Source organism: Pelobates fuscus, chromosome 2 (genome assembly GCF_036172605.1).
Source record: "Pelobates fuscus isolate aPelFus1 chromosome 2, aPelFus1.pri, whole genome shotgun sequence".
Classification (NCBI taxonomy): domain Eukaryota; kingdom Metazoa; phylum Chordata; class Amphibia; order Anura; family Pelobatidae; genus Pelobates; species Pelobates fuscus.
Window position 1 is genome coordinate 234,348,682 of NC_086318.1, and position 14,427 is coordinate 234,363,108.

Genomic DNA, 14,427 nt, shown 5'->3' on the forward strand with positions numbered 1-14,427 from the left:
CTTTCATTTGACAAAAAGAGTTCTTCATTTCTGATCTTTTAACATCAAAGTAAGAGACTGTTTCATAACACGGAATCTTAAAGAGAAATACTCAAATGACTCACCATGCTGGCGCCTTTAGTTTAAAGAGCCTCTCTGCAGCCTGGATTACTTTGGTAAGGTCGTTAGCCAATACACTGGCTCCCAGGTAAAATCCCACATCCCAGTAACTCTGCAGCTTTTCCAGATTTCCCTTTTTACCCAGAAGGCTACTGAGTTTCACCCCTGTAATGTAAAATAAAAGCAAGCTTTATTATAAACAATTATTTTGCCTGAATATTTTTGGTAAATGTGATCACATATATACTCTTCAAATTAAAACACATATATGAACACTGTGGCTGGTAAAATATCTCCTATGCATTCCCTGATACGTTAATACATTTCTAATCTGGTACCCTAGCAAGTCTTCAAGGTTTCCATAGGCAACCCATAAGGTCTGTAGAGGTCTTTTAAAACTTTAACAGGATTCCCCAATGTGAAGGTCACAAAGAAACAGAAAACCCTGACGTTAATTCTCTAAAAATCTGATTCGATGCAGTGCTTAACTGGACAGAGGCTCAGCTGAACAGTCAGAGTAACTAATTGAACGGACAATACATATTGCAGTAACTTTTTTTTGCTTTCTAGCAGACATTTCTTCATAGCTGCCAATTGCGCATTCCCTTTTCAGCCACTTTTAAGGAAAGCAAACAGCCTGAGCGTGACAGTGTTTATAACAAGTAAATACTACTCACTGACTTAGAATGGTTTTTCATTTCCGAAGCCATGATGATTAAGGAGAGAACAGAGTCACAGAATGTTCAGAAAGCATTTATGCTGCTGGTTCGAAGCTAACTGAGCTGGTACAACTTCGAAGTTAACATACACTAATGCTCCAAATCTGCACCATTACTATAATAGCTGATAGCAATTGGTTTTAAATATGTACATGGTGAAATTTTAAAATTAAGCCTATTTAAACTAGTTGCTCTATCACTGCTCTTTATGTTTGCAGTTGCAATAATCTGATTTTCTATTAGGAAAGATTCAAGGTTAGACTGTGCTGCCATTAAAACTACGGTGTCAAGTCAACCCATAATGTGAATAATCTAGGACAGAGTGATGTTATTTCACTTTAAGACATATTAAATGTGATATATAATCCAAAGGATTTTCGAGTAAGTTGAGGGTTGTAAAAGAACTTGAAAGTCTGCCAAATTGATGGACGCCCCATTATTATTACTATTAACATTTATATAGCACCAAGCTGTTTCGCAGGGACTTACAATATTATGAAGGGTGAAATGTAACAATAAATGAGACAATTACAAAATGTTATAGGAACAATAGGTTGATGAGGACCCTGCTCAAATTACAATCTAGAGGAGGTGGGGTATAAAAATACTATAGTAAGTTATGAACTGATGACTACAATGCTATCTCCTCCATCAATAATGTCCTACATATTGTACCACAATGGATACATCCTGGCTTCACACTAATGCTTTGGGTTATTTATTGAACCCAGTTCTGAAACAAAGTGTTTAACGAATGTGCATGTAGAGGTGCAGCCAGGGATTGTATATGGTTTCCCTGGAAAATGTAATTATCCGGAGAATAAAGGACATTGATCAAAATTAGATTTTCAATACTGATTCATTCAAAACTTTTAAATGGAACCAATATAAAAAAAATGAAGCAGCACACAACGCTTTAGCATCCACTTGGTGGTCTTTATTTGTCCTCCGGGAGGCATAACCACCTAGCAAAGCTAGTGGGTAGATTTTTAAAATGGCATTTGACTCCGGGAGACTGCCGCATACCCACTAGCAAAGCTAGTGGGTATGCGGCAGTCTCCCGGAGTCAAATGCCAGAGCTGAAAAGGCTCGCGCTGTGCATCTGCACAGCAACAGCCTTTCAGCCAATCAGGTAATCAGGAGAGCCGTGCTGAGCGCGGGATTCCTGATTACCTCAGATTTTTAAAATGGCATCATTGATGGAGGACTCTATTTCTGTGTCTGCCACAGATTTAGTGGATGCCTCTCTTAAAGGCAGCCCCATCAATGTTAGAAAGCTCCATAAAAGAGCTTTCCTTGCCAGGGAACTTTCCTCTTCATCATCTGAGGAGGATTTGGTCCCAGTTTTAAATAAAAAACATAAAGGAAGACAGCTGGTCTCTTCCGACAGTTCCTCCTCTGAGGAAAACTTCTCCGCTTCTCCTTCCCCTCATACTCGTTTGAGTAAAAGAAAATTTAAAGGGACAGGACCCCAAAAAAGGAATAGTGTGTTTCCCTCGTTTGAGCACCAGAAACACCTTCCAGAGGAAAAGGGCAAATCTCGTTGGAGGTTAGATAGTCCCTCTCCTTCCTCTTCTAGAGCGTTCGCTCACTCTTCCTCCCAAAGCCGTCCCAGTTCCAGATACGGCTCTCCAGAAATAGACTGGGAATCCGAGGAAGTGGTTCGTTCAGCGGCTTCCACTGAGAGAGGGAAGCTAAGCAACGTTCAGATGGCCAGAGTAAGTCTCCTAGGAAAGACTCTCCCATCAAAATTATTTCACTCCAGATGGGCTATGGAGCACGACTCTGAGGTTAGAGATTTTGCTAAACTAGCCTTCAGATCTCCCTTGGTTAAGGAAGATGATCTTCTCCTCAGGAACCACATCGGTATCCCGGACATTCAGGCTTTAATGGCCCCAGAGGTAGACCCTGCGCTGTTATCCATCACAGGGAGCAGCGTATCCTCTGATCCCACAGACCAGACTTTTCGCAATATACAGTTTAAAATTGCTGATGCTGTGGGCCCGCTATTACTGATGCTGGATAAGGCAGAAAAGGAAGGCAATGTCCAGAAACCTTCCACTTCATCTCTGTTAGCATCTAAGATGGCCCTTTTAAAAGCGTCTGGCAGGGCAGTGCTAATTATCGGCCAAGCCTTTAATTATATATCGAACATCCGCAGATCACGCTGGCTCCATGCAGCTGGTCTGTCCGACCTAGCCCCCAAATCGCATGAGTTCCCAAATTTGGAGGATTCTCACCTATTCGGTCCCTCGTTCATTCAGGAGGTTAAAGGCCGTTACAAGGCAAGGAGATCCTTTTCAGAGCTCAAGAAGACCGTCCCTGGCTACAAAAAGCCCTTTCGGACAGAGGGTCGCCCCTATAGGGCTGCAGGAGCGTCCCGAGAAGCCTCTCACCAGGCCCAGTACCGCCACTACAGTGGAAGACATAAGCTCCCAGGCGGTGGCAGAGGAGCGCATTCCAGAGGCGGTTCAGCCTCCAAAAGAAAACCCATGCATTCAAGTAAGTGTGCCTCCTCATATGCCACTAAATTGGAAGGATATTTCCTCAGACAAATGGGTCCTAAAGATTTTTCAAAGGGGTTTACAACTCCCCCTTTTAAGGTTCCCAGTCCAGAAGTTTGCACCCCTCAGAGAGGTGAACCCAGTGCTAGATGCCTCCCTTTCCTTAGCTTTAAGTCAAGGGAAAATAGAGTTGGCAGACACGTCTATTACAGGATGGGTCAGCCCATTGTTCCCAATACCAAAGTCAGACGGTTCCTGGAGACCGGTCCTAAACGTGAGGCCTCTGAACGCTTTCATCAAAAGGAAAAGGTTCAGGATGGAGGGTTTATCAGATCTTCCAGGCTTAGTACAGAAAGCCTTTTTCTGCATAAAGTTAGACCTAAAAGATGCCTTCCATTCAGTCCCCATAGCCAAGAAACACAGGCGTTTTCTCAGGTTTCAGTGGAAAGGGAAAGTGTGGCAGTGGACCGTTTTGGTGTTTGGCCTATCCAACGCACCATACACATTCTCCAGAATTATGAAATCAGTGATAGCTCATGTCAGACTAAAAGGTTTCATGTGTCTATACTATCTAGACGACATCCTGCTCATGCATCCAGATGGGGAAGCCCTTGCTTCTCAAAGGGATTACCTTGCTTCCCTTTTACAAGACCTAGGATTTGTAGTAAACCTACAGAAATCAGTCCTAATTCCCACTCAAAGCATCCTCTTTCTGGGTTTCATACTGAACACCAGGACTATGTCTCTTGGAATCCCTCGAGACAAATGGGACAAACTACTGGTACATCTCAACTCATCTCTCAGGCACCAGAGTTGGTCCTTGAGAGACCTAGCAAAGATTATCGGGAAATTAATAGCTTTAACACCAGCATACAACAATTCCCCCTTACTTTGCAGAAGAAGTCAGCTGTTTTTAGGGAACCGACTAAGACAGGGTGGCCATTGGGAATCAAAATTTGTTCTCCCCAAGAAGGTCAGAGAAGAACTGAAGTCCATTTTGGAGTTAGAAATTCCACTTCCTCGTCCACTGTTAGAGCAGCCTGCGACAGTCACTCTGACGTCAGACGCCTCAAGTCACGGTTGGGGTGCGTTTACATCCCAGAACGCCATAAGGGGAATCTGGTCAGACCAAGAGAGTCACCTCCATATAAACATTTTGGAGTTACGAGCTATAAAATTAGCTCTCAAGGGCCTAGTTCCTCTAAACCAGTCACCGATGTTGGTAAAAGTCAATTCGGACAACAGGACAGCGGTGGCTTATATAAACCACAGAGGGGGTACAAGATCAAGGGGTCTTTGCTTAGAGGCTCTAGATCTTTGGTCCTGGGCCTTAGCAAACAACGTTCAGGTCTTCGCAGAATATGTTCCGGGAGAGGCGAACGAGCTTGCAGACTCTCTCTCTCGCCAAAGTCTGTCCCTGGCAACGATTCAATTAAAGATTGCTCTTTTCCAACGGATAGAAAGCAATTTTGGCCAGAGACAGGTAGATCTGTTTGCATCCCAAACATCTGCTCAAACCCCCAGGTTCGTCTCCCGAACCTGGACAAAGGGAGCTTGGAAAATGGACGCAATGTCTTTCCAATGGACGGATGTTCCAGCCCCTTATGCTTTCCCCCCTCCATCTTTACTGATGAAAGTGCTGGAGAAGATCCGCAGGGACAGGGTGCAGAGCTTAGTTCTCGTTTATCCAGTATGGACCTCCAGACCCTGGTATCCCTTGATCCACCAGTTAGTCAAGGGAATCAAGATCCCATTAGGCATGACAGTGGACTGCTTTCAGGGAACCAGCGATCTTCTGCTCAAGCTCCCGCAGCTAATGTGGATCGCAGCCCTGGTAGGCTGTTAACACATCCCCTTTTATCGGATCAGGTCTTGGATATTATTAACTCATCTTTAAGACGTAGAACTAGGGTAAGATATAGAAAGATGATCGAGGAATTCAAAGAATGGGAGGTTTCTTTTCTGTCTAACACACAAGGATCTGATACCATTCCTTTGGCGTTAGAATTTCTTACCCTTAAGTTCCATTCTGGTTTATCTGTCAGTTCAATCAAGACCTACGGATCTGCCTTAAACTTCCTGATCCCCAACCTTACTCAGGATGCCCTGTATTTGAGATTACTAAAAGGGTTAGCCGTCTGCCGCCCATATACCCCACGCTACACATCTACTTGGGATGTAGATGTCTTATTAAATTTCCTTAAGTCTTTGGATAATGCTAAAATTGATTTAAGATGGACTGCTATTGGGGGGCGGAGCCTAACCGCGTAGCAGACCAGACGTGCCCGACTAGGGCTCCTGCATCTGGGGACACAATCCGGGGTAATCCAGCACCAAAAACGACATTTGCCTACCGCAAACTATCCCACGAGACCCGGGAGAGGCTGCCGAATCGAACGGTACCTTTCCCGACCAAATCGTTACTGACAAGAAGTTTGCGGCCTACACGTGGAAGAGGCCTGGGGAGACGGCCGCTCCCCGGACTCACTAACAGCAGCTGGACACCTCGGGGAACACCTCCCCCCCCCCCCCACTGGACCGACGGGGGTTATCTCGGTCCGCATTAACACACCTCACCTACCGCACAGCCTGCTGATGGCTACATCTAAGGTCGTTATCCGCCTAGCGAGCCCTCACAACACGACGGACGCATTTACCGTCAGAAACAGGCAACAGCCCAATCTAGACGGGAACACTATAATAGATGGCGTGCTACAACGCATCGATGACCACTTCACCCGATTCTGGGAGAAACTAGAGGAACGTTTGAAGACAGCAACTGGGGAACAGAAAAGCGTGCAACCACAAGCGGGTAAGAGGGAGAAGGGGACCCCACAGGGCTTTAACCCCCTCCACATACCCGACCCACGTAATTATGGCCCACCGACGAAGCAAGCATACTTCCCAAACCACCCCCAAAGGGGACAGTGGCCAGGGGCTACAGCGGCAACTGGCAAAAGCCGCCCCACAAGCCTTCCCGGGCCGAAGACCGATAGGAGCTACCCTCCCAAGCATCGACCACACCGCCGCAGAGCAAGCCACCGCAGGCGGTGGCGTAACACCCTAGCTCAACACGGCTCCCGACTGAGGATCAACCCGGCCTCACAGAGTTACCGAGTTGGTGGATTAATGGTGCAGGCCTTCACGAAAACCTGGGGCTGGCAGGCGGCCGCCACACATTCGCAACTGATTGCCACCAGAGGCGATCCCCTGACCCTGGGGGCCAACATACACAACACCTTTGACCAGCATGCCTATGCTATGAAATCCCGGAACACAAACACCCACCAGTCCGCAATACAGCTTCTTGCCACACGCGAACAAACCGGAGTAGAGTTGTGGCCTCCCCCAGTTGCAGGGACTGTCTCTCCCACATGGCCCTTGTGCGGAGTCGGCTGACTCGGGACTGGAACTGATACACTAGTAGGAGACACTGGCGGACGGCCCAAGCTTGAGAACAAACCTGCATTCCTGTTATATGTCGTCGCCGGGTTACCTACACCAGGTATGAAGCACTCACCTGCTGGCAACCACCCCTTGCGGGGCAATAACTGAACTGTTTGAAGCTCGGACTGCACTTGACTTGCAGGCCTGCTACACAACCCTGCAGCCGCTATGCCGTACAGACCCTGCACACTGCTTTTCTTATTATGTATAGTGACTCAGTTAATATTTCATTATGGACTCTGGACGCTCCTTAACTACTATGATACCATGAGAATGTCAGCCTAGAGTCATGTTTGCCTTTCTTAATTTCGCTACCTAGGCCTGACCTCTTACTTAATTTTTATTGTTAATTTTTTTTATGTTGCCAAGCATGTCGACAACTCCATAAGCGTGCCCTAGCATTTTAGCAGATTTCCTGTACTATTTTCTAGGGCACTACAAGCCTGCTTATAAATGTTACTAGCCCACTGCAATCCTGATTTAAATACCTTACCAAATTCGTGCGGAGTGAAGGGTCGAGGGGGCAGAGTCCGTCACCTTGAGAGACCCTAGGGGCCTCAGTTAAGCTTGTAATGTTGTGTTCCCCTGTTCTGCCTTAGTTTAGTTTATTTTCTAAGCTATTTCACCTAGAGCACTATACAGATATAGCATTAGACAACCGTATCACATAACGAGCAGCCAAACTGCAGGTGACCTATATTTTTACAAGTTGATATCTTTTTTAGCCTGACCATAATCACTTAAGAATGTGCAGCAACTACACTTTTATGCCGTCAGTTTTCTCATTAAGCATGTTTAATTTTTTATGAAAGCCCTCACTGTTTAGCCAAGATGAGGATTACTTATGTTTTTTTCTGCTGTGGCCTTACACACTACTTATTTACTATGTGCCTAAGTTTTGCATAGCCTAAATGTTACTCTTCTATAGCCTATCAGGTTAGACACTGATACTAGCTACAACACGCTTTTGTTACACGACACGTTAACATAATTAAAAAAGAAGCATCATCACTCAGGAAATGTAAAATTTTAAGCTACCGATGTACGTACCCTTTACTGTAAATCGTTTTTTTTTGCATTTCCCTCTCTTTATTTCTGTATCCAATCTAATATGCTTCAATAAAAGAAAGATTGACAAAAAAAGATGGACTGCTATTAAGTTGGCTTCTCTGCTGTCCTTGGCCCTGGCAGCTAGAGGAGCAGAGTTAACTCAAATCCATATTTCAGAACCTTGGTTGTCCAGGACCCCGGGAGGTTTCCATATTATACTAAAAGGCAGACAAAAAACATCCCATTTTTCTCCTGGTCCGGTAGAACTGGACTTGGTCCAAGATTCTTCCGATCCAGGCTTATGTTTAGTCAGTTTGTTACAATCGTACCTTCAACTTTCTGCTGGATTTAGAAATGATATCAGTCAATTATTCATTACATCAAGGAATCCCTTTCGTCCAGCCAAGGTTAATACAATTAGAGGCTGGATACTTTCCGCCATGTCTACGGCTGGAATTGATGTTTCAGTGTTCAAAAGCCATTCAATTAGGGGAGCCTCGGCTACTAAAGCAGCAGGAAAGGGCCTTCCTCTCCCTACTATCTTAAAAGCTGCAAGATGGTTGTCCAGTAAAACCTTTGTTAGATTTTACTGGAGGCCATCAGAAGTTGAACGCCTTCAGTTTCTTAGGACCACCACCAGGTGTGTGCTATTCTACCCACTAGCTTTGCTAGGTGGTTATGCCTCCCGGAGGACAAATCAGAGTTTGCAGGAATCTATGATCTGCAAACTTTCTTTGTCTTAGGGATGAGCATAACCACCTAGCAATAGCGCCCGTCCCACCCTCCTCCAAGTTAAGAGTTTTGCCTGCTGGTGGTAGTTTGCTTTCTAAAACATAAGGTTATCTGGTGCTTATTCAACATTTGATAACCGTTCTCTGTTTTGTTTTTTACAGACTATAGCCGTACTCCAAGACCGGACCAACAAACCAAAGATCCACCTAAATAGGAGAAGTGGATGCAAGTAGTCTCGTCGGTTCAATATTCGCATGGACTCCCTGCATAAAGAATATGTTTGCTGAGACTTGTTTCAACATTTCTCTTCTCTTTTATTGAACTTATTTCGTTGCAATTTGTTGAATGTTTCCACTATTCATTTGTTACTCTCCTTTGGCATACATTGTTGCCTTGTTTTTCAGTTCAGCTGTTTTATACAAAGTTTCAAGTCTATCTTGTATGTCTTCATGATTTATTAAATATTTTCTTGTTCCCCTGTACTATTGGCATCTTGAACTGTTTTATTTGCGTTTAGACGTTTAAATATATTCCCGTACACTGTCGGAAATATTTATCCTTAGTACTTCGTGGGATGTGCTAACCATCCGCAGTTTCCCAATTTTAAAAATCTGAGGTAATCAGGAATCCCGCGCTCAGCACGGCTCTCCTGATTACCTGATTGGCTGAAAGGCTGTTGCTGTGCAGATGCACAGCGCGAGCCTTTTCAGCTCTGGCATTTGACTCCGGGAGACTGCCGCATACCCACTAGCTTTGCTAGTGGGTATGCGGCAGTCTCCCGGAGTCAAATGCCATTTTAAAAATCTACCCACTAGCTTTGCTAGGTGGTTATGCTCATCCCTAAGACAAAGAAAGTTTGCAGATCATAGATTCCTGCAAACTCTGATTTCACCCACTGAGCACAGCAGTGGGCTCAAACAAACCTTTCTCAAGTCGCAAACATCAGTAAACCTCTCAAACGTTAGAGGCACAAGGCATCATTGTTCTTCAATAACATTGTATGTGACTATGTCACCAATTGTTTTGGTGCTTTTCATATTTATTACACAGTCACTTTAATTTTACTAAAGTACTAGTTGAGTTGTACAATAGTGGTGTTTGTTAATCTAAGAGACTCTGGACTTTGGCTATTTACTCAACAATTTTAATGAGGATTTTTATCTAGTCACAAATCTTCATGTAATTAAAATGACACTCTGGGTTCAATACGACTTTAATGCACTTGATAGGTTTTGGCCTTGTTAATATGCTGTATTTTTTTCATGCTCTAATCTTTATCATTTTTTCTAAAATAAAGGTTTTGCAGAATTCTGCAGCACAAGTCTACCTTTTTAGCCACAGCCCCTTGCTCCATAAAAAGAGTTACTTGTCATAGGTATGCACACAGCTCAGCCACTTACAGCAGTGATCTGAACAACAAAACAGACTGAATTAGGAGAGGACACGCAGGGAGACATATACTAAGGATACCACTGTAGCACATAGCTAGTTTCTAACATAATACAATTTAACAGCAACTCCCTAACGCCTGTTAGGGCTGAGGCTCTGTGCATTACTTTGATAAGGTCTTACTGGCATGAAGAGCATGGCTAAGGATACAGGATTGTGTGTGGAGGCTTTCCATTGAAGCCGTTTATCTTGACACTTCTAACTGCCCAACCAAAAATAAAAAACAAAGGTATTGTTTTGGAATTGCAACTGATACTTTGATTAAGACATCTACAGATTATCATAATGAAGATGTACCATTAAGCAAGGGGGAAACCATTCAATGCTTGTAATTACCAATTTTACGAAGTTCAAATGAATTATCAAACTGATGCCCAGCAGCCATGAGTAGCACAGCATAATTAATTCCAGAGTGAAGCGTTGGCTCGGACTCAAAAGCTTTCCTGTACCTATATAAACAAACACATAAGGACTGCTTAGTAAGCATATTACCAGTGAGAGACAAAATAGCTTTCTGAATATAAAGAACCTGTAAAAAAAATAAAATAAAACTACACATTAGTAAAGCTTTGGGAATGCTATAGTTACTTTCTAGAATTTTTGGCACATTTGCAGTATAAAAATTCCTAAGGGCATTCACAAATAACCTTCATTTTTACAGGGTACAGTGCACAGTTAAACAGAACAAATACAGAACAGTACTATAAAAAAAAACAGTCACATTAAACAATCTGTGTTAATATGCATATTTCAGTTACTATTTACTACTAAGTAAATAAAACATAAGGGATTTTATAGTTCTCAGAATTGTTCTGCATGTGATGGATCAGTCTATATCTCAGTTCAAAGAGGTAGACTGTAATTCACATGATCATTTCCTGTGGATTATATTACTTGCCCAAAGCTAGCAGTATCCTGGGCTGTAAAACAACATATAGCAATGCCAGGTTCTATAATTGGTGTGTAAACTAACTGAGTTATGCCACTAGTTGTCTTCCATTGAAATGCACTGTGGAATACAGTCTGAGATATATTGACGAATAGAAATTGACGTGACTGTGATAAGCTGGATATACGTATTTTATCTTGTGAGCCTGTGTTAATTAGGCAGATGTAAAGTATGTATTAAAGCTAAGCTATAAATACATGTATACATGCACAGTTCCAGCAAAACATATACGGTACATATCACAAACATATAATGCTCTATATCTTGGGAGCAAAGGGGTTCTATTTTGGCAAATGGGTTATTTATTTTACATAGTAAAATATTGTGTCTTCAGTTTAGCCACTGAAAAGCCCCCCCCCCCCCACCCTCATGGCCCCCCTCCCGCCGGGCTGAAGTGGGAGGAAGGGGTTAAAATCTTATCTTTCTCCAGCACCGGGCTCCCTCTCGGCGCTGGGGACTCTCCTCCTCCTTCCCACGTCATCGGCCGCGCGCGCATTCTGTCAGTCCATAGGAAAGCATTCTCAATGCTTTCCTATGGACGTCAGCGTCTTCTCACTGTGATTTGCACAATGAGAAGCGCGGAAGCGCCTCAAGCGGCTGTCAGTGAGACAGCCACTAGAGGCTGGATTAACCCATATGTAAACATAGCAGTTTCTCTGAAACTGCTATGTTTACAGCAGGCAGGGTTGAACCTATATGGACCTGGCACCCAGACCACTTCATTAAGAAGTAGTAGTCTAGGTGCCTATAGTGGTCATTTAAAGGGATACTGTAGTATGAGGAATACAAAGCTGTATTCCTGGCACTACCGATCCCTCTGCCTCCCCCCGTCCTCGCGCTCCCCCTCCCTAGTTAATAAAGGGTTAAAAAAACTTTATTTATTTACTTACCTTATCCCAGCTGATGGCCCTCAGCGCTGGGTTAAAGCGCTGCTCCCTCCTCCTCCCCACAACGTGCTGGGTCTAATGTTCAGCAATGTGCCGCGCGCATTAGACCTCCCCATAGGAAAGCACTGAATCAATGCTTTCCTATGGGGAAAACAAATCTGACACTGGAGGTCCTCATGCAGAGCGTGAGGACGTTCGGCGTCAGATAATGGACCAAAAGTCTGTTACGATTCTGGAAGCCCTCTAGTGGCTTTTCTGGAACTGCAATATTTAACATTGCAGCACTAGGTGCAAAAGGAACACAGCACCCAGACCACTTCAATGAGCTGAAGTGGTCTGGGTGCCTACAGTGTCCATTTAAAGAATTTTATACCTGTATGAAGGATTTGCTTTTGCCAAATGCATTTATCCCTTACTTCATTATATAAAGCCAATACTATGCCATTCTTAAAATCTGGCTCAAAACTGCCGCAGAAACCAGCCAAAGCAAAAACACCTTTTATCTGCCTGTCTAAATAGGAGTAAAAACAAAACAAGTGTATGAATCCAACCATTGCGTTCTGAATAATGCACGAAAATGGGAAGCAGTGGAGCTCAGATCGAGGCTGATGAAAACTCAAGGAGGTAGAATCAAAGTGGAACCGCTCTAGGTGTACAGTGATTTGTCATGCAAAACAAGAAATAAAATTTAGTATATGTTGCTTAACTAGTGTCAACACATCTTTGAAGTCGTTAGGCAGAAGTAGCACCTTTATTTATTCATTTCCAAGGTCAAATGAGAATTTCATAGAGATAAATACATTCAATGTAACATTTTCCGCTACATAACCTGCTTAGCTTCAGTCTGCTGCTGCCCATTTTCTGTATAGCCTTATTCCTGTACACACTCTGGTTTAATCTGCCCTATTTGGGGTTCTTCCTTCCTCCCTCCTCCTAACTTGTGCTAATTTTATAATTACTTAATGTAGCTACCAATTTGTGCATGGAAAAAAAAATTATTAGGGTCAAATCACTTCATCCGAACAAAAAAAAAATAAAAAAAAAATAAATGTTAAAAATAAAAAATAGTGAGCCAAAGTTTGGACTTGGCTTGTCCGAAATTAGTTAATAAAAAAAGATTAAGGAAAACGAATCAGACAAACCAAACGCAAGTGCAAAAATTAACCAGTGTACTATGAAATAAATACAGAATATATAACATATAAGGCGTGTGTATTGAATACGGATCAAGTGAGCAAAAAGTAACAAATAGCGATTTATTAAAAAAAAAATACAAAAACCTATATTTATATATATAGAGTTTTAGTTTATATATATTTTTTTTACTTCTTGTAATTTTTTCCTCTATTGGTCAGTTCCCACTTGAGCTATAAAAAAACTCAACATTTAGTCCTTGTTCCTTTAGCCATCCATAATCTTTTTTTCTCCATTGATCATCTCTTAATTTTTGGCACCACAGGCAGAATTCCGAACCACAAATCAATACAAACATGCTCATCTATTGCACATTTTGGTTGGTTCGGGTTACGGCTACATTTCGGCTCAGACTTGTGAGCTTTGTACGATCACCCATACGAAATGCAGTTTATAAGTAAATGAATCTCCAAGTCTAGTATCTACCAAAAGCATGTCCTTGGCCAAATGAATGAATTAAAGAGTGCTACATATGCCGCACAGTTTTACACCATACAGCATTTTCTACTGAGAAACAGTCTTTGCTACAAATGTGACCATTCCGAATGACAATTACCAGTTACTTACTTACTGTGGCATTATATGAGAATCATCCTAAAGGCCTGATATAAAGATACAATTGTGATATGCCTTATCTGAAACAATCACACATGCTCCAGACTTTAATTGCCTTGCTCTGTCTCCAAGGAGTACATCAGATCGGAAGATAATTGTAACTAGTCCCTAAAGCCAGTTTTAGAAGGCATTACCTATCAGCCACATTGCATAATTAGACAGTACAGCTAATCCCAATATAACTGCTTGAAATTGGAAAAAAAAATATGGTCTGTCAAGAAAGCTCCAGTTATATACCTAGCTAGACTCCCCCACAAAAACTAAACACTTTCCGTATGGTGAATAAATAAAATTCAAAAGAATTTGAATAGTTCACAGAAATCATGGTTAGTGGGAGGAAGAGGACAAGGGGAGTAAATGTGTCTGATGTAACCTGGATGTTATTTTTTTTTTTACAATTTATTTACAGTCAACAATGTATGCTGTGCAATTGTTGCAAATATACAATCAATACAAATAATGCTGGTTTATTTTTGCTGGAGGGAACTTGTACGAAACAGAACAGAACTATCACACTTTATATTATTGTAAATTAGGGTCCAGTTCATCATGTCACATTGTACAAACATTTATTTCTTACCATAAAATACCGCTATCCCGGGTTTCTAACTCTTGGAAGTTAGAATCCATGAACATATCTTTGTAGATTCGCCCCACGATGCAGTACATATCAGAAGCCACCTGTTCATCTTGTTGCACTATAGGAAGCATTATCTCAAGAGCTTTCTCCCTGTCACCAGGTAGCTTTCTCCTAAACCAAATATACAGGTAGACATCAATCA

The 14,427-nt window shown here is 42.6% G+C and overlaps 1 protein-coding gene across 1 annotated transcript in view; it reads right to left on the reverse strand.

Moving 5' to 3' along the window:
* Positions 1 to 14,427, reverse strand: part of MAP3K5 (mitogen-activated protein kinase kinase kinase 5) — a 163,685-nt gene that overhangs the window by 86,731 nt on the left and 62,527 nt on the right. The window contains exons 7-9 of the mRNA XM_063443265.1: positions 14,226 to 14,396; positions 10,337 to 10,449; positions 105 to 264 (exon numbers count right to left, since the gene is read on the reverse strand). Of these exons, the coding sequence (XP_063299335.1) occupies positions 105 to 264; positions 10,337 to 10,449; positions 14,226 to 14,396 (444 nt within the window). The remainder of the gene's footprint in view (positions 1 to 104; positions 265 to 10,336; positions 10,450 to 14,225; positions 14,397 to 14,427) is intronic.